Source organism: Rhizomucor pusillus (genome assembly GCF_041956525.1).
Source record: "Rhizomucor pusillus strain CBS 183.67 unplaced genomic scaffold VTP01scaffold_4, whole genome shotgun sequence".
Classification (NCBI taxonomy): Eukaryota; Fungi; Mucoromycota; class Mucoromycetes; order Mucorales; family Lichtheimiaceae; genus Rhizomucor; species Rhizomucor pusillus.
Genome location: NW_027192146.1, coordinates 1,394,208 through 1,413,633, shown reverse-complemented (window position 1 = coordinate 1,413,633; position 19,426 = coordinate 1,394,208). Strand labels below are relative to the sequence as shown.

The 19,426-nt window shown below is 45.5% G+C and overlaps 8 protein-coding genes across 8 annotated transcripts; 2 read left to right on the top strand and 6 right to left on the bottom strand.

Moving 5' to 3' along the window:
- Window positions 1-799: 799 nt before the first annotated feature.
- On the bottom strand, window positions 800-2,100 carry VTP01DRAFT_7875 (uncharacterized protein; the record flags this gene model as incomplete). Its single annotated transcript, XM_069386934.1, has 7 exons — window positions 800-858; window positions 918-1,098; window positions 1,167-1,305; window positions 1,379-1,424; window positions 1,498-1,543; window positions 1,617-1,736; window positions 1,801-2,100. 7 exons carry the CDS (start codon window positions 2,098-2,100, stop codon window positions 800-802), a joined length of 891 nt encoding a protein of 296 aa, XP_069242340.1.
- Window positions 2,101-3,332: 1,232 nt separating this feature from the next.
- VTP01DRAFT_7874 (uncharacterized protein) lies at window positions 3,333-4,673 on the bottom strand (the record flags this gene model as incomplete). Its single annotated transcript, XM_069386933.1, has 4 exons — window positions 3,333-4,198; window positions 4,310-4,383; window positions 4,446-4,540; window positions 4,620-4,673. The coding sequence occupies 4 exons, from the start codon at window positions 4,671-4,673 to the stop codon at window positions 3,333-3,335; spliced, it is 1,089 nt and encodes a 362-aa protein (XP_069242339.1).
- Window positions 4,674-5,336: 663 nt separating this feature from the next.
- VTP01DRAFT_7873 (uncharacterized protein) lies at window positions 5,337-6,251 on the bottom strand (the record flags this gene model as incomplete). The annotated part of the gene is made up of 1 exon (XM_069386932.1): window positions 5,337-6,251. One exon carries the CDS (start codon window positions 6,249-6,251, stop codon window positions 5,337-5,339), a length of 915 nt encoding a protein of 304 aa, XP_069242338.1.
- A 174-nt stretch (window positions 6,252-6,425) lies between these two features.
- Window positions 6,426-10,381, bottom strand: VTP01DRAFT_7872 (uncharacterized protein; the record flags this gene model as incomplete). Its single annotated transcript, XM_069386931.1, has 12 exons — window positions 6,426-6,589; window positions 6,649-6,754; window positions 6,809-6,896; window positions 6,955-7,089; window positions 7,141-7,187; window positions 7,242-7,307; window positions 7,379-7,551; window positions 7,612-7,732; window positions 7,801-8,241; window positions 8,310-8,558; window positions 8,628-9,550; window positions 9,607-10,381. 12 exons carry the CDS (start codon window positions 10,379-10,381, stop codon window positions 6,426-6,428), a joined length of 3,288 nt encoding a protein of 1,095 aa, XP_069242337.1.
- A 546-nt stretch (window positions 10,382-10,927) lies between these two features.
- VTP01DRAFT_7871 (uncharacterized protein) lies at window positions 10,928-12,040 on the top strand (the record flags this gene model as incomplete). Its single annotated transcript, XM_069386930.1, has 2 exons — window positions 10,928-11,846; window positions 11,916-12,040. The coding sequence occupies 2 exons, from the start codon at window positions 10,928-10,930 to the stop codon at window positions 12,038-12,040; spliced, it is 1,044 nt and encodes a 347-aa protein (XP_069242336.1).
- A 71-nt stretch (window positions 12,041-12,111) lies between these two features.
- Window positions 12,112-14,199, bottom strand: VTP01DRAFT_7870 (uncharacterized protein; the record flags this gene model as incomplete). Its single annotated transcript, XM_069386929.1, has 11 exons — window positions 12,112-12,251; window positions 12,317-12,707; window positions 12,780-12,843; window positions 12,906-12,943; window positions 13,016-13,049; window positions 13,116-13,228; window positions 13,293-13,420; window positions 13,485-13,589; window positions 13,646-13,741; window positions 13,793-13,871; window positions 13,927-14,199. The coding sequence occupies 11 exons, from the start codon at window positions 14,197-14,199 to the stop codon at window positions 12,112-12,114; spliced, it is 1,461 nt and encodes a 486-aa protein (XP_069242335.1).
- Window positions 14,200-14,744: 545 nt separating this feature from the next.
- Window positions 14,745-15,557, top strand: VTP01DRAFT_7869 (uncharacterized protein; the record flags this gene model as incomplete). The annotated part of the gene is made up of 4 exons (XM_069386927.1): window positions 14,745-14,809; window positions 14,866-15,089; window positions 15,310-15,421; window positions 15,470-15,557. The coding sequence occupies 4 exons, from the start codon at window positions 14,745-14,747 to the stop codon at window positions 15,555-15,557; spliced, it is 489 nt and encodes a 162-aa protein (XP_069242334.1).
- A 448-nt stretch (window positions 15,558-16,005) lies between these two features.
- VTP01DRAFT_7868 (uncharacterized protein) lies at window positions 16,006-18,237 on the bottom strand (the record flags this gene model as incomplete). The annotated part of the gene is made up of 7 exons (XM_069386926.1): window positions 16,006-16,113; window positions 16,168-16,445; window positions 16,515-16,638; window positions 16,695-16,803; window positions 16,869-17,833; window positions 17,891-18,016; window positions 18,079-18,237. The coding sequence occupies 7 exons, from the start codon at window positions 18,235-18,237 to the stop codon at window positions 16,006-16,008; spliced, it is 1,869 nt and encodes a 622-aa protein (XP_069242333.1).
- Window positions 18,238-19,426: the final 1,189 nt, after the last annotated feature.

Genomic DNA, 19,426 nt, shown 5'->3' with positions numbered 1-19,426 from the left:
TCATTGAGGGTACGTGGGCGACCATTCTTTTTACGCTTCTCGAAGATGCTGTCAGGATCCCTCTCATACAGCTCGGCCCATCTTTGGCCCGTACGAACATGGATGCCCAACTGTTTTGCTGCAGCTGAGACGCTCAGGCACTTCTCGAACATTACCTTAAAGAACCTGACTTATCCTGGTCTGTATACAGGGTGTAGACTCGCTTAACAGACGCTTCTCTCATGCTAATATCTACATCATTATCTCCATCTTCAGTCCACATAGGATCTGATACATGATCTAACCGTAAATCTGACTTGCGTTCGTTCTCCAGAGGCATGCTGGCCAACTGCTGTGTGCAGGAACTTATCGTTTCAAGAGCATACTGCCCCTCGTCAACGACATTATCCATGGGCTCAGGCTTGCCATGCTCATTAACGACATTGCCTTGCCCATCTTCATAAAAAACTGATCGCTCATTTCAAAGGTGTTAAATGTGGTAGGGAGGAAAGCCGGGCGCTGCAAAGCAGACGTATTTTATATAGTGCGACATGAGCTCTAGATTATGCGACATCATTTCTCATCCGGGAGCGACATTACTTTCCGGAAAAAGTGTATTAGCGTCATGCTTAGCTTCGCAAGTCCGCCAAATGCAACTGCAAAACGCGACTTTATTTTTCGGAAATACAGTACAGTACTTATATAAAACTATTAAAAAGATCGTTCGTGTATTAAGACAAGAAGAACAATGTCTTCCTTTTTTTCCGTTGAACATGTACAGCGTGGCATTACATATTCTACATGGTTCCACCATTATGTATTACTGCTGGTTTTTCATCCCACGTTTCCATTCCACAAATTCGTCAAAAAGTACCGGCCCTAAATTCAATATTTATCAACGCTCACGCAAGAGATTATCGCATGGGCAGAAAACTTACACGCAGACATTTCATCATAGTCGTCAAGGTCAGGCGAGATGGAGGTGACAAAATCGTAAAAATTGTGCCACTGATCCTTGTTGATGACTTTAACAGGTTGCACCTGCTGCAAAAACGACACGAAATCATTCACCAGCGGATATTTTGCGCCGAGAATCATGCCCCACAAGACGCATGCAACCTATAGCAACTCGTCTGTGAGCCCACCCGCCTAGTAGCGAGAAAAAAAAAGAGAAACAGAAAGCTTACATCAACATCCATGCATTTTTGGTTCTTGTCCTTGGCATAGGCAAAACTGTAATTGTAGATATCGCGGATGCTCTTCGGGTCCTCCTTGATGGCGTCTATGGCGGACTGGTTCCGGAGCAGCTTTTCTTTGCAATCCGCGCTATAAAGGATATGTGAGCATCATCGTTGAAGGAGGCAATCTCTCGTTGGTATATATATATATATATACTTACTCTAAAGATTGCATGCCTTGCATCCACTCGTCCTTTGTAATGTAACCTATATGTGCCCTTGCATCATCAGCAATGTCGCAGGAGCAATGGAGGAAGAGAGCATTCCTGTGTATACTTGCCCATATTTGCAATGTTCATCTTCCATGCTAAAATGAGGACAGTTATCTATAAATGCATTGTGGTGGTCAGCCGTTCTCCCCTTCCGCCTTCTCTTGCCAATTCCATTGTATATACTTGCATCGTCCAGTGAAAATCCCAGGTCTTCAAAGAACTGCTGTGTTCCTTCTGGTGAAATTGTATCAGGCATGTCTGGGTCGGCGTACTGCTGGAACCAAAGCTCACATTGACGCGTATCAAACTTCAACAAACATAAATGTCAGTGGCCCGGGGGTATTGTTTGCTGCAAACAAGACTTATTGTACCTGAGGTATTGCTGGTGGCGGCGGCGGTGTCGGTATACAAGAAGGAGAATGTGGATGTGGGGTATACTTGTGTTCTGTATATACAGCTGCTGCTGCTGGTGCATACATAGCTGCTGACTGCTTGGACGCTTTGCTGCTCTGGCTGAAGCTGCGTTTGCTTCGTTTCGTTTGGGAAGGCTGGGTGCTCTGCTTTGCTCCCATGGTGTAATTACGTTGTTGCGATGATGACGAGTCTAGTGCTTCTGCGTCTGCTTCTACGTCTGCTGCTGCTGATTCTGAGTATAATCGCTTCAGCGACATTCACGTCGTCCGCGGAAGCCGGTTTTCTTTGCTCTCTTTCTCTCTGTTTCTGTCTCCTCGTTGTAAAAGGGCCGGGTGTGAAGAAGTATAACGCACACACACAGACACGTACAAAGGAGGAAAAAAGAAAAAGAATATTTTTTTGCTTCTTGCGCCTGCTGTGCCCCACTCCACACTTTATAGTGTCGGGCTTGGGAGGGAGGACAATGTCATACTTTTGACCCGTTTCCCTTCCTTGGTTTCTATACTTGTCTTGGCACACTCATACTACTTATTTTTCCAAAGTAGTACAACTATTGAGACAATTATCCGCTTCTAGGATCTATTCGAGTAGTATACCTGAAGAAATACACGGTTGCCACGGGTCGGACCGTGTGCATAACTTGGTGTCACTTGAAAACGAACTTTGCCATCCAATGAATTTGCTCTTAAACGTAGCAACGTGCCATCGTCTGTCGAGGTATGGATATCATCCGTAATCGGCCTCGGATTATTATTGAATGCCATACTATTGATAGCTCATCTAAAGTATTTTACTATGAAAGCTCCAAAGCGACAGCGATTATCCTTGATTTGTCCTGTAACTTCCCATTCATTCATGTTGTCGCCGCCACATAGTGCTTCGCCCTTCAGTCTTACGCGGATGCTCATCAATGATATCCGCTCCCGTAAAAACGTCATCAGGATGCTTGAGAGCTTGTTCAAGAACGACCTTTCCTATCATAATTTACATTTGTGGCTACATGACTTGCAGTCAATAAATCGATTCTTTCGCTATATGTCCTGCTCATTAAATCCATCTGCATTATGCATACGCTCTATGGAACAGGAGAATGTAGGTGGACCGCTTAGACTGATATGTATAGCATGCAGAACATCCTCCCTTATACATAAATAGGAAAAAGGTACCATGTGTTATGTACTATGCTATTCATCATTCATTGCATAAGCTCCATCTCTTATATTCATCTGTATTGAGATGACCGGTTTACTACCATAGTTTCCGATAATTAGACACGGACTACACAAAGGAAGAGAAGCAAGAACAATGCTGTCCACAGTATTCAAAGTTTTCCCCATTTCCTTATGTCGGAAGTTTCCCGTGCCAACAATATATAAATTATATTGTTCTAGTAATAGCCATTTAAAAGAGCGAGATCATTCTGTGGTATGCAGTTAAAAAAACGCTTATTTACAAGAAGAGTGGGTGGGTAAAGGAGCGGGTGAAAGCTTTAAGCGGGTGATGACGATGGTAGATGGGGATGATGGTGACGACGAGCACGTGTGTTCTTACTACGATACCACAAGAACTGCAAGAAAATCGTGGCATCGAAAATCAAAGTGCCAGCACTTCCGATCAGATAGGGCACTGCTTCCAAGAGACTCTCGCGTGTATGTCCCGGGTGCAAGAGCACACTGCAAGAATAAGTCAAGTTGCCGCATGCAGCGAATGCAAACAATGCAGGGGAAAGTCCCTCTACGGATTTCCGTCTACGGTTTTTCAAGATCTGGGGCAAGCGGGACATGAGGTACAACGCCGTGCATATCCAGGCGAATATCAGGCCAATGACGACAGTGTTTAGCTCGGTGACAGTCATGCTTGCTCCTCCGGTGGTCGTTGTCATGGTTGCTGCGCTGGGTATCCGGGTGCCAAACAGCATGACGGCCATGAGAACGCCGCCGCCGATTTGTTTGTTGCGTTTGCTACCGCTGCTGCTAGTGCTCGCGCTGCTGTTATTGGTATTGCAATGGGTCAAGTCTGGGTGATGGTGGACGTTATCGTTGAGGGTATACCATTTGCTGGGTGACGCTGAAGCAGAGTAGGATTTAAGCTCATCTTCTAACGTCATCGTCGCATGTTCGATGAGTAAAGGGGTGCGGACGGAAGGGTGCTGGAATGCTTTGGAGAGAGGATCCGCTTTATCGTCGGTGGTTCGCGGTGGCGAGGATGTAAACGACGTTGATTTCCGTTTGATTTTACTGTAGTAAATGTATTGCAGCAAGAGGCAGACGTCTATAAAGACAAAATACATGCCCAGGTATTTCTGGAACGGCAGCTGATGGGTCAGCAAACACCCGATTAGGTTTGCAAAGTCGGCTAATATCACACAGCAGCAGGTCAGTATATATGCTTAATCATACCCCGCCCCCGCCCGCTATCCCTTTTTCTCTCCACACCGAATTTTCTGACGTCGTGTGAGTCACCTGCCTGCAAGCCATATGGATAGAAAATTAATACTGAGCGAATCTACCGATCCCATCTTGTAGTTTTCGACGACTTGGCTGCATACAAAAAATTTTTAGTGCCATTTCAAGGCTAACCGGGAGATGCGTAAGAAACTTACGGCAGCTGCGCGTTGAGCCAGCAGAAAATCGAAAGGTATCCAAGCAGGACACTGACAGCATCTTGGACGCCGTAAACACAGTCTCCAAAGATGTACTACCAAAACCTGTCAGTTGTTTGGATACAGAATATTTTTCTTTGCGGGCTGCAAGATGTTCTAGATGGATGATCGTACATATATCCAATGAATATACTCGACGTTATCCTGGGTGGGTATGCATTGAGCCATAAGGGGTTGCGGTAGAGAGAGAGAAGAAAGAAAGAAAATGACAATAGAAGCTGCGCTAGCTCACCCGCATCTTAAAACGGCTCGTCATCGGAAGGTTATCAAGCCCGACCCGTTTCTAATTGATATGAAAATTTCCTTTCCAGGATATTCAGGGACATGGAGCGCGTTTGACCAATGATTGCCTCCTTGATTTCTCTCACGTCGTCATTTTCGTCATCTACCGTTTTGGGCTACGATTGCTATCTTTGCCTCACCACAGTCCTTCGCGTTCTGCCGACTAAAAATAATGCTATGCTGCGGTAGGATGCACATAGTCCGTTTACAATACACAACAGCAATGCCGTCTGTGCTGAGACCTCGCATTCATGCTAGTACATAATTCAGCCAGCACCGTGACCCCCCGCGGGTCGATCACAAGGCTTTTTCTCATATCAGAGATAATGTTATCTGTATTTGTTCCAAACAACTCCTGATATCTATCGATAATGTAAAACTGAGCCAGCTAGGGGTCATACCTCAGACCCGTCATCATCGCCCCCGCACACCGCCGTTAGCAAACCACTGCAGGATCTTTACAGCTATTCAGTTTTATACATACAACTTGTTGTCTATTGCTATATATATTGTACAAAAGGATATAAGATGGGTTATCAACGTAAGGATTTAGATTCTCGTCGGTTTAAAAGGTGGCAGTATGGCAAGACAGTGGCGGAACATTTGTTTGATGCAGTAGAATATGTAAAACGGATCGACAGGTGAGGTGAACCGATGAGATGACCGACGCTTGTCGGAAAGACGATAATCCTGCTGCCCGCTCCCTTGTTCTTTCGGAAGCTTACTCAGGATGTCAGACAGTTCCGTGTCTGATAAGGCTCCATTCATGCGCCAAACGAGCACCAGCGGATCAGGATCAGACGAGTTGCTGCCACTGCTACCGCCTATGCTATTATCCATGTTGATTTTTACAGCGCCAGTGTCCCCATTGACAATTTGCAGCTCTGCACCGAGCACGATTTTTAACAATCGAACGTATGCCTCCATGGAATCATCGTCACTCTGCGTGAAAATATACTCGCTCGCACGCCACTCTGCAACGTGTTCCTTGAACAATTGATATCGTATGAATCCAACGAGGCCGCGCATGAAAGGTATTGATCCAACATTCGTCGCGAGCCGATGGGTATATTCGGAAACGAGCGCCTGTCGCTGAGACGCATCCAAAGCTTGTAGCGGTGACCACACCGCATCCAATAACTCGGCTAGCTTCTCCCTGCGCCGCTTTTGCTGCTGCTCGTGCCACTCGACTCGAGCTTTCCGTTTCGTTTCTAGAAACGTGGACCACTGCTCGACAGGTAACACATACGTATTGTTCTCATCGCCAACACGCGCCGTGAATCCAAGCTCTTTCATCAATGTCAAAGAAGCACGATCGTTCCCAATCGCCGTGTCCTTTTTGACAACGTAACCTTCCGGCGTCACTTTGCCGCAACCTTCCAGGAACAGAATCAGGTGGTTCGCTGCCTCGTCATTGTCGAACGCTTGGAAGCAAAGCTTGCGCCAAGTCTCGAGAGGATTCATTCCCAACAAGATTGCGGACCGGTTTCAACAAATGTGCTGAAGCTATATAGTCAGACCGTCCCTGTGCAACAGCAACCAGAAAAGCATGCATGTGATGAACCCAGAGGCTACAGGATCTTCATAGTAAGTTGGATAGATAATTATATTTTCGTAAGAATTGGTATATTAATGGATTTAATGATTTCTAGTGTCCGTGCATTGCATGTCGATTAAACGTAATTCATTACTTTTTACAAGTGCGTATTGCCGCATAGGTAACAACTTGTGATTACTCAGTATAGCTTCACAGTTGCTGTAAAGTACATATTCCTTTTGTACAGGGTCTGGCATAATACCATCTGATAACGCGTTAGCTGTAAAAAATCCTAGTTAAAAGCGCCATCGCATGGACATTTACCGCTAGCTTGAAACAGACTGCAGACTGCAGCTCGTTCATCGCCTTCTTCTACCACTGCCTCTGAATCCATCAGAACCTTGTCTATCAGTTCTCTTTGTTCCGGAAACTAGCATAGTTTCGTTAGCCTGTATATCTAAGGTTTTAGTACATAAATCAATACCTTATTTGCAAGTGATAAACCGTTGCAGATCAAGGATTCTTGTTCCCTGATAGCGGATATAACTGGATTCATGGAGCATTTTCCTGTCCTACTTAAATGGTTGAATAAATAACATCAACTGCCTGGTGATTTAAATAGCCCTTTACCTTAAAAGATCCCAAGGAAACTTGATGATCATTTCCCCAAAATGATTCAACTGCTGTGCAACGTGCTTGACTTGCACCGAAATCGGTTGTGACAGGAAAGTGTCGTACGCAACAAGAGCCACGGTGGGTAGAAGCCTAAAGTCATTGTCAAAACGATATCGCCGATGGAGATATACATATACATACATTCCGAAAACTTCGTGTATAGAGAGTGTCTCCAGATAATGCAAAGCCTAACGGGAATCGACGGTTAGGAGTGATTATGTTTCGTGCACTGGTATATTAACCTTTTCGCCTTCTGCTCTGGCGTCGAACAATGGTTTCTGGCGCGTTGCTGGTATTCTACGTGCACACTGCATTGTGGTCCATGTTAGGAAAATTTTGGTTTTCGCTCTGATGGATTATTTACTAGCAATATACCGACCTTCCACAGTTCCTGCCAAATGTTATTTGGTTCGGACATCCTGGCACTTAGATGCCCTTCTTCTTTGCCTTGTACTTGTTCGTCTGGGGAGCTGATCCAATCTCGAGGCGAGTGCCACCTTACAAAATCTTCCAGCGTCGCATGTGGATTGGCGGCTTTGAATGCTTCCATATCTATTCGAGGAGCGTCAACAACGTTTGCAAACATGCTTCTTCTCCTCAGAATGTACATACCTGAAAAGAGCTGTGCAGACTGCAGCTTTGCTCGTAAGTGAGCAGCATCGTCGGATGTTCCCAGACTTTCAAAAACGTTTGCCTGCTGCTTGACCATATCCTCAGTCATAAATCCAGCATCCTAGAAGAATAGTTTTGCATTGAGAAAATGGGAGGATGGGTGTAATGTAAAATACTCCAAAGCTTTACCTGCGTCTCTGGTATCCACATCGGTTTCTTTGTCTGCAAAAGTAAAAGAGATGGATGCTGATATTTCCTGCCTTCGCTGGCCTCCGAGTCGCTGACTTCAGGTATGGTGCCATCTTTTTCCATCAAGACGTGTTTTCCACCCGAGATGGACTCTGCACTGGATTCATGGTTGAGGCGAACGTACGATTCTGACATGGAGTTGTGCGGATGAGTTTCTGAAAACGTGGATACCGACGACGACCGCGAAGGCGTCGTACTTTGCTTTCTTGCTATGGATGAATTGGATGGTGTCCTTTGCTCACGGTGATTATTGCTCGCAATATCCTCCACACTATCAAAAAATATATCGTCATCATCATCATCATCGTCATCGTCATCGTCATCGTCATCGTCATCGTCTTCTCGCTTTGCATGCGCAAACGAACCCTCTGTGTCGCTTGACTAGAAGAAAAATGCGTATCTTTAGACAAGAGGTTTCGATGAATCCAACCTTGACGTCGATTACGTACCTCCTCTTGGGTTGGCTCAAACAACGGTTCATCCCCTTCGATAAGTTTCTCCAAAAACGAGCTAAATTTATCAAGCTTACTTCCATTCCGGTTTTGCTCTTGACTTGAAGACAGATCGTCAAATAAACCGGAGAGATGCTGCTGTTGACTTTTCAATGTCCCGTTGTTGTCACCGTTCGACGCTGCGCTTTCTCCTCGTTGGAGTCTCCGCCGAATACAATAGTTGACCATGGCCAGCTTTTGGTGAAGCTATTTGTATAACATTGCAGATTCAGGAGCCTAAAATCCTCGACCACTAGAGCTCTAGATACTACTTACAAGATTGTACCTAAAGTCAATGCCAGCGGCCTCTCGATCGCTATCTTCTTCTCGATCCTCCTCCTCTTTGGGCATGATAACTTTAACGTGAGGTATCACTTGAAAGTTTTCCCAATGCCATCGTATTCGTCGAAGAGTTTCCATCCAGATTGCTTTCAAGACCTCCATCGATGGCATTTGATTCTCCGGAACATCGTTTATACCATCTAATGCATGCAATGCAAAGTTCCACAGGAAGGAACCTTGCGGAACTGCAGTGCCGTGCTTTAGCCGGATAGCCAATGCATCGACAGATTGGAGCTTCACTTGATCAGCTAATCCATCCAAAGGATCCACGCTACTTTGTTGAATGTGATGGCCTGTGAAAAGTACATCTACTATTTTCGGCACGCTCTCCAAAGCAGACATTTTGTTTTGCAGAGTCGCTGCTGGTGAGCTGCCGCGGTTAGAGCCGACGGCGTAGAATATATTGCGCATGACGCCCTTGTTCTCTTTCTCCTTGTCTTCTTCAAGTTGGTTGCTGTCATCATATGGTAGCAAATATTCGCGATTCCGTGGATCACGCACCCAACAAGTGACTACACGCTCGATCAATGTGGATAGGTATGCGCGCTGCTGACTCGGTGGTGCGAATTGGGCGTACAGTCGCCACTCGGAGGCTGTAAACGCATCCATGTTGGAGGTTGCTGTTGCATTCTCTGCATAACTGTTAACAGGCGCGAGTGGAAAAATGGCTTCCAGTGTCAGTGCCCGCAGCGGATCATTGTAGGAGCCAAATTTTAGCTTCGGTGGAAACCGTCTCTCTTCATTATTGCCATCGTCGTCTTGATTAAACCAATTTCCATCGTGTAAATTCTTCAGGTTATATGCGAATGCAGCGCTCGCTAAAACGTTTTCATCCTGTTCAATATCTATCACAGCGCCTGGGTACGAAGACGTTATATTTTTCCGAGTATCTTTGGCGCATATAAGAAATTACCGTATTCTTCGTAGACAGCCTCTATTTTTCGCTTAAATATATCCTTAAGGCCTTCCAAGTTATTGTGCATTGCTGGGACAGGACGGTACACCGAGGTATTGAATCTGATTTCGACTTGGTTGAGGCGGCGTTTATCATCATCACTGTTGACGGTCGGATCAAGTAGGTACCCGGTGAACGCATTGTATCGACTCGAACCAACAGGCACAAAAAAAGGCACGGAGCATTTTGTATTATCCAATGCAATGGCGCACGCAGATAACAAGGTTTTGGCCTGATGAATATCTACGCTTGAAAAGAACTTTGCTTTGAACGAGTCCACTTCCGGTGCTAGTACAAACAGTCGATCAAAGCCAGTCCATCGGTGCAGAGGGTGAAATGCTTTGGACGATGCACCGCTGCTGCTGTCGTCGTTGTCGTATCTCATTCGATAGAAATCAGCAGTTGCTAGAGGATATTTGTCGTCAGCCGACCGCCGCAGCGCGTGCGGATGGCAGTAATACGTCAATGTGTATGTTTCTTGGCCGATAGACAGTAATTCGTAGCGTGTATATTCTTCAGACGAAGAGTTGCGCAGGGCACTGCTTGCGCTTTGCAGCTTGTCGGACGAAAAGACACCGTAGGCGCCGTCTTTAGTTCCCCACGAATGCAAGATCTCTTCGATCGCCGTGACAAGCCGTTCGAAATCGGACACGGAGGTGTAGTCTACAAACTCAAACAGCTCATCACCGCAATGCGAGCTTTGTCGTCTTTTTGTGCGGAAACTGGCTTCCATGACACACTGCTGGTTGCCGAAAGCTTGAGAACACTTGTGCGTCAATGCTAGAGTTGCGGGAATAGAATTCAATGTCTGCCTTCGCCAAAAGTTAATGATCACCTATTCGTATAATATTACTATCAAGACGGTAACATTAAGACTTTCAAGTATAATTATCTGCAAAGGATCTCCATGCTGCTCTGTTTCAAAGCAAGGTCCTCAGGCATCAGACAGTTATTCAGCTACATATAGTATTTGCCTATTGGAAAAAAGTCCATTGTCCAGCAGAGATTTATTTTTGTTCCAATGCTGTCACATGTCACTGAAAGTCTGATCTCACAAGTGTAATGAAATATAATTGAAAGACTATAACTGCCTTGAGAATTGGTTTAAGGTTATGATGAAACAAGGCTCTTAATGCAACAGCATAGAAAATGACCGATTTGGAAGTTCATACGTGGCAGAAAGTGCTGATCTCCTTTAAAAATGCTGCTGGCCTTTAAAGTTCAAATTACGGGATGACAGATTGGCACTTGTTACTAGCTTTCTGCTGCTTCCAGTGATATGCTTCGCTTTGCGTTCTGTGTTGCAGGAATCTACACATGCTTCCTGACATGGGGTGTCGTACAGGAACGTGTCAGCACAACGCCGTACGGAGACGAAGGGCGACCTGAAAAGTTCCGATTCTTCATCTTTCTAAACGTGATCCAATCGCTGATCGCAGCCATCGCAGCCTCGATCTACCTCAAAGCCAGCGGCAACCACCTTCACCTGCTCACGACACCGCCCTCTCTCTACAAGAAATACGCTGGCGTAGCGTTCCTTAATTGTATCGGCTCGCCTTTCGGATACGCTGCATTGAAGCACATTGACTATCCGACAATGATTTTGGGCAAATCCTGCAAGCTGATCCCTGTTATGCTCATGAATATACTCGTATACAGACGCCGATTTCCATTGTATCAATGCCTGTGCGTGCTCACCATCACACTCGGTGTATCGTTATTTATGCTGTATCATCCCATCGAAGGCAGCAAGAAGGCGGCTGCCACCAATTCAATGTACGGTCTCGTTCTACTATCCATGAACCTCGGCGTTGACGGATTAACAAATGCGACTCAAGATCATATATTCAGTACTTGGCACGGCAAAGTGACAGGTCAACACATGATGTTCTTCATGAACGCGCTCGGATTCCTTTTCCAAGCACTCTATCTCATCCTCAACCCGTACACCGATGAACTTTGGCAGGCAATCAAGTTTTGTCAGACTCACCCAGCGGTTGTTCGAGATGTTGTATCCTTTGGCCTTTGCGGTGCATTGGGCCAATGCTTCATTTTTTATACCCTTCAACGATATGGAAGCATCCGTCTCGTAACCGTAACAGTTACTCGAAAGCTTTTCACCATGCTCCTGAGCGTGTTCTGGTTCAACCATACATTGACGTTTGGTCAATGGTGTGGTGTCGCACTCGTCTTTTCCGGTAAGCAGACAGTAGTTAATTATTTTTGATGACAAGGATGTCGTAACTAACGTGATGGTTGCGTCGCAGCGATTGCATGCGAGGAATATATAAAGAAGATGAAGAAAGCGCAAAGCAAAAAAGAAGTCAAGCCTGCAAAAGGCGTAGACGGTTTTGAGCCGAAATTAGACAAGAAAGCTAGCAAAGTAGCATGACTGTTTTCATTTTTGATTCGAATATAGATTTACATCAACATTGTTCATCTCACTTGGTGTTTTAATTGCAATTAAAGGATGAAAAGCAGGTTTACATCGATTGGATGCGATGCGGAAAGCTGAGGACGTTGGGAGTACTTTTCGCGCAAAATAACACGGACACTGTTGAGCAACTGCAAGTACGATTGATTCCTGTTCTGGCGCAAAGCAGCTAGCAAAAAATAAAGTTACATCTTTTGATTCTGGTGTCTCCGCGAAGCCTTGCTTGAGACTTACTGGTAAAAGCATAACTCATGGCACCCGTGCTGCGACCAGCCTCAAATGCATCTGCGGATGTCTGTGCGTCTTTGCAGCCAGAGAACATGATAACATCCGCAGCCGAGCTCTTGAATTGCTTAACACGCTTGTCCACCGACTTGCCATTGATGAGCGATTTTCCGACAGACATGACGCTGGACAAGGCTCCGCCGACGTTGCCCTGTGCATATGCCAAGCCTGCACTGAGCAACCCGCTGCCAGCGTCCTTGAATATATTGGCCTCCTTGAGAGATCCTTGCGTCGAGTAGACGTATGGCAAATCCAGTGCGGTTCCAGAGTGGCAGCTGTCAAAAATAGCCGTCAATCGACAGCCCGGAGGCAGCGGCCGTACCAAGATCTCATGCATTTCCTACAAAACATTGAGTATATCGTAAGATTCTGAGCGGTTTTATCATCCAACGGAGGTATAAGGGGAACATACGTCATCGACAATCTGACCTCTGTTGCCAGGATACATCTTGTGATCCACAGGATAGATCGTTTCGCTTAAACGGGGCCATTTAGCAACGTGATCTTGGCGCGCATGGAGCATTATGCATATACTCACTCCCAACCATCATCTTCATCGCCGTTCGTGTCTTTGACCTTTGAATAGCAGCATGGTATTGAATACATTCGTTGTAATGTGAATGAAGATTAAAATATATGTGTCCTTACTCTTCCACCGTGTCCACTGAAATGCAAAAAGAATCTAGAAGCAAGCTCAGATCAGATAAAACCGGTCGTTGTCAAGAACTTCAATATTTGATGCACTTACGAATCATTGGGGCGGGCGTCACGTACAAGCCATTGCATGCCAGCAATCATATTTTGCCGTGTTGGATGGAATCGAGGATCGCTTTGGTCGTCCGTCAAGATAACCATATCCTCCTGTGTAACAGAAATGATGATTAGAACACAATCCAATGTCAACGAATAAATACAAAATACTTGCTTGACGGAAATTGTACAATGTGATCAAAAAGTCCTTGACGTTGTGTACATCGTTGATACAACCCTTGAGCTCATTGGGCGATCCAAAGTAATTGATACCGATCAACAGGGCACGTTTCCGTCCTTGACCTAATGAAAAAATCGCATATTAGATGTTGTATTTTCAAGGACATTGCTTTCATCATCCACTTACAGTTGGACAACTGGAAATTCGGAGGAGGCTGGTTCTGCATTGCAGGATTGACGTGCATCACGAATCCACCCATATCTTGCCCAGACTGCTGACCACCATATGGCACTGTACGAAACAATTGTTAGTAACAATATATATACAGCTAAGCCAAAATTCCCTACCTGGACTTGGTTGCTGGTTATGTTGTGAGTTTGGAGGCTGTGGATAGTTTGCATGCGAGTTGGAAGGATCAGACGGTCTAAAAACCGGATCAGGTCCTAGTCATTGTCGTCAGCTAGCAGTGTAGAGTCTATCGTCTGGATATTTACCAGTATACTGAGGAGTGGAGATGCGGTCGTTGCCCGGGTACGGTCTGTAATTTGGCGGTTGCGTCGTTGGAGGAGCATACTATGTGCAGCATTAGTAACATGGAGTATTGGCCATTCAGTCGATGACATCATACAGAAGATGCAGAGTACCCTCCTGGATATGTATTGCCTGGTCGCGGCGGTGGGCCTGGTGGTGGTGGGTATCCTCCTCCAGGGCTTCCTCCTGGATACGTTCCTGCAGGAGGAGGCGGTGGATACGATGGCGGTGGATATCCACCTACTACTACTCCAGACGGTGGTGGAGGAGGCGGGTATCCTCCGTAGGAACCCGGAGGAGGGGGATGTGATGGAGGTGGATAAGGATGACCAGGCTGTCCGGATCCGTACTGACCAGGATAATAAGACATTTGGGAAATCAATCGGAAAGAGAGCAATGAGTTCCAAGGTACTGCGCCAGTCAATTAATGCGCGTAAGAGGTGGCTCAGTTGTTAGATGTTTGCCATGCATTGTCATCCAGCACGTGCATTCTTTTTACAATAATGAAAGCAAAATGCTTTAAAGTAGGACAGCTTTGGACATAATATGGCGTATTTCCATTGTCGATAGTCAGCTCACCGAATGTGAGCGTTATCAGGCCCGATAAAGAAGCGCAAAGTTTAGCAGATCTTAAAGTCTCCCTCTTTAAGCATCTTCATAAACAACTGTAAGCACATTACAGGAGACAACAAAAGTTTTAAGGAACCTGAAGGGATAAAACAAACCTCCTTGGTTTTCTGACCAAGGAAGGCTTCGGGGTATATTCATATTTTAAAAAGAAAAAAGAAAAAAGGACAGAGGAAAGAGAAAAAAGAGAGAGTGAGAAAAAACTAAAGAAGAAGAAATAAAAGCTTTAGATATCTGCTGCAACTTCGTCAGTGATCAGCAGGCGCAGGCTGTAATCTCTATATCACAATGGTCAGAGCTCCTTTTCCTTCGCCAGATATTATTGAACTTACTGCACCTTTACATTCTGCAAGGTCAGCTGTGAGCCAAGAAGGCGAGCCACGTATGCTCTGAATATGCTTACGACCAGCTCCGTAATATCGATACTTGCGAGCCCCGGTCGTGATCATCATAAAACCGGAATTCAACGATGCTTTGAGTGCAGCAGCGAAGCAGATGCGAAACCACCAGAGAATCGAGTATATGGGCCCAAGCGATTCGCGCAAATGTCCATTTGCTATATTGCTTTGCATCTACAACTCGAATCTGCTGAAAGCGACCAAAACAAGGCTATTTCGGAAAGAAAGAGCCAAGGTAAGCTTTCGACAGTTTCGACATCGGCACGACGGGCAAGGACTCGATGGAGGTGTCCAAGTCTACAAAGGCAATGCCTTATCTGAAGAGAATCAACATATTTAATGGTATATTTCATTATATGAGCATATGTGTAAATACCTCTGGCCATGTTCAATACAGGCGTTCCAGCAAAGATCCTCGGCCAATGTGATAATATCTTCAAAATGGCATCATTTAGAAAAAAATGTGCCACTCATGATGCACGTTCCGCGGAGAACGTCACCCATTGACAGGCAAGCAGAGGAGGCTGCTGGATTTGCATCATCCAACAAGCTTCGTAAGGGGAATATGTAAGTTGGGCAAGGTCATGAGTATCCAAGCACCGTATCCGCATATAGGTTCGTCCATGCATTTGGAGCAGTGAAGATAGAGGTTGGAAAGACAAAGCATGTCGAAGGAGTGGCATCATCCACCGATTCTGAATAAGCATTTGACGGACGAGCTAAGAGGGTGGAACAGTAGCCCCGATGGTTCTCCACACTGTCAGGAGCGCTTGTAATCAAGTTATATAAAAAGAGCTTGTTGGACCTCCAGAGATGCGTATGCGATGTGGCGATGTTGTGGAATAGACATGAAGAAGTAAGTCAGTAGAAAAAGGAAGATGCGTCGCTTCCCTCTGCAATTTTTTGGTTTTTGAGGTGACCTAGTACGGAACTGCACGAGAATCTCATAGTATCTTATGGACCCTGCGGTTCTACATATCTTCACAAACGATCGGTACCACACCACAAGACCGGTTTTCAGAGGAGATGGGAGGGGGTGGTAAAACAAACCTACTTGACCTGGACAGGGCAAGAGGCTTCGGGTATTATTTATATTTTTGGTATTTAGATGGAGATGTGGTTAGGGATGGGGGTGGGAATGAACTACAAGGCTATTTGGAGGAATAAGAAGAAAGAAAAGCCTTGGACAGTGTCTGAAGCTTTGACATCGGTACAATCGGGCGTACCTTTGCTTGCGACAACACATGATTCAGATGCTTCTATATCACAATGGTCAGAGCTCCTTTTCCTTCGCCAGATATTATTGAACTTACGCCATCTTCGCACTCTGCAAGCTGAGCCGTGAGCTCGCCAAGAAGGCGAGCCACGTATGCTCTGAATATGCTTGCTTTTCGAAGCAAGCTTACAGATTCCACAGTCTTGATCATACTGGTAATTTCTTGTTTCATTTGTTCTACATTTCCTTCCATACGGGCGCTCGTTATTTTATCCGGGAACTCGAAAATCATGCGGTGAGCATTTGCAAGTACTTGGCGTTCCCTCTCTTGAATTCTCAACATCGATATGTGTTTCAGCGCCAGATCGAGATTTCCTATTTAAAAGCCTTTTAGTAAGTCTTGAAGAATTTGTTATTGGACTCGATAAAGTCTTGTATACATACCACTGTCGAGTGCACTTGGTAAGAGAGAACGGAAAATATTGTAGTTCAAATTATCATCTTCGAAAACCTTTGCGTGGTTATCCAGTGGATTTCTGAGAATGCCTGACAAGTCCTTGGCTACAGCCTAACGGAGCAGTCAATTACCGCGAATTGCCATGCAGCTGGGTGATATATCCTTACCTGTGCTTCCATAATCCACATGTCTGGGATGAAAAATCTTGCCTTCAATACGCGGATAGCTGCTTGATGAACGCCATATCTGGCAATCGCATCGACAGTAGCTTCGTGACTAACAATCAATTTAGATTAGATCTCCTGACACAATGCTGTCAAAAGTTCAGCAAGAATATTTACCAATTTGTTAACAAAGCAGAGAAAATTGCCTGCTCCATCAACTGACTATCTTTCAAGTTTTCGCACCATTCTTCCGTTGCCCGTACACGTTCTTGCTCATCAAACAATTCCGGATGCTGCATAGAGTATAGCCAAGCAAGGCTTGATGGCCACATGCTTATATCAATCTTTTGATTGCCGTTGCCTTTACGTTCACAGCCTTCCTGCTGTCGGAACCACCAATCCAGGAAATGCCGCGAAGGTTCCATGTCTCTGCAATCGCAAGGGTTGGAAAGGAATGATAAAAGCCGCTTGTAAATGTTTAGCAACTCGCAAAGTGGATCTTTAGTGTCGGACATAGATCCGAAAAAGATAGTCGTGCAGAGTATTTCGAGCCAGGAGAATTTGCATTGCATTGCCCAAGCGAATAATGTCACTTCAGAGAGCTGTCCATACAGTATTCGCCAGATGCTTTCCCGGTACCAAGAGCCCTTTTCCTTGAAGTAGTTGGATTCCTGGCCCTCAAGTCTCTTCAGACGCACAATCTCTTTCTGCCGTTCGGTGAAATTCAGAGGTGAAACGATCATCCTCGCAAGTCGAGTATCTCCGCAGAGACTTGCAACGTTTGCTGCTTCTTCAAAGTTGCCATAGATCATGAGGTAAAATATGACCGTGTACGGATTGTATCTGCGGTTGGCCCGTTTGATTTTGCGCATAGCACTTCGAGACTGTTGGTGAACTTCGCGCTGTAGCCAAGCTCTGAACTCTGCCAGGCGTTGCGATCCGTCGTCGCTGCCTTCAAGCAGAACCGAGCACAGGCTCCAGATAGCTCGTTCCCACTTGGGTAGCTTTTCGATCTGGGGCAAAGAGAGACAATCTCGGCATGATACTTGCCAGGTTGAAGTAACACGGGGACCTTCGTCAACGTGTCTGAAATCTGAGTTATTGGCAACCAGTTGCATGAAAGCGCTCTGGAATTCGGAAACCTAATCGATCGAGGTATCAGTGCACTCTGCAGCAGTCACCCATCCTAGTTATCTTACGTTTGCAGACGAAGCCTCTGCGCTGTACTTGATAGGCTCGTTTTCTGGACAGGACTCCTTTGGATAGCCTTCCTTCGTATACGATCGCAGATCCACGTGTTTCTGCAATCCACACTTGACATTCAACTACACATGGCAAGATCTTTAGCACAAAGCTGTGATCTTGCGAGTTGGAGCTGCAAACGTACCCGTTTGGGCGCAAAGCTTGGGTGCTTCGCAGCAGCGAGACCGGCCAGCAATGGTTGCATTGTTCCTTCGTTTGCTGTGTCGTAGGCCGTTCGTTTAGCAGCCCGCTGAGGAGCGCCCCTGGCGTTTTCGAAAGATCGCTTTCCGTTACTGCCTGGCATCGAAGAGATCAACAGGAAGAGGGAAAAAGAAGTAATGCAGTGCCTTGTGGGGACCGACTGTGGAAATACTGTGAATTTTCATCACCGCTTTATGCCCCCTCATCACGCGTCCCTTTCACAGTTGATTTGCTTCTGTCGCTATCCTCAAAACTTGTCATTTTACGTGTCTTTTGACTGCTAATGGCGGCCTAATATTCAATCTTTACAGTCCATTCCGAATGACTACAGATTTCGGTATGCTATGCTCGCTCTTATGCCACACAGTAGGTCGCTCATCTTGCTGCGTTCTGAGAGTGAAATATAGATACCTCATAGAAATGTATAGCGCTGAAGGCAACTCTTGAGACATAAACCATAATAGACTCCAATCGTATGTCTTGTCAGTTATATAGGCAATATTTGCGTGTCTTACACATAGCAGTACATATAACACGCTCGTTCAGTGATGCATGTTTCTGACACACAGCTCCTTTCTATCGATATATTCAGGCGAACAAAATGGTCTCCGCAGTACTCCAGATAATCATGTATACTATCCACGATGCCAGTTTGCAGACTGGCATCATACGGGTGCTACATCGAGTCACCAGCCATTTTGCGGCATTCACCGCAGCGACACTTTCATTCATCGTGTGTGTATCGTCATCTTTAGAGTGGCTTTATATAAGAAAAACCTTCTTCGGGATACATAAACTCTGTATCTAGAAACATCGTCTAATGGGATATTCCTGGCTTGGCTACACAGCTGAAACTGGTCTTGCGAAATGATCCTGGATACGCGTTGTGGCCCCATTTTCCTGCTGCGATTACCACTTTAGCCTCAGAGCCTGTGCACAAGATAGTAGTATCACACTATCTGGGGAGCATCAAGCAAACAGCCAGCAATGAAAATAACCCAAAGTAGGGCCCAGCTACATTAAAATTGGATGAATGTAAAGATATTAAATTCAGAACAGCAATGATCCCAATTCGATAATGAGATTGCACATTGATATGCAAGCACGTAAGCAAAAGCGACCAATGTGCCGTTAGGAAGTTTGGTCTGTCTGCAGTACGGCGGTCTGATACGGAAATTTGCTCTTATCTCAGACTCACCAGGTACATTTTACGCGATGGTAAACAATGTAGCCAAGCTTTAAGCCTCATTTCCTATCCGTGCAAATGTAAGACAAGGAGAGTGAATGCAAAG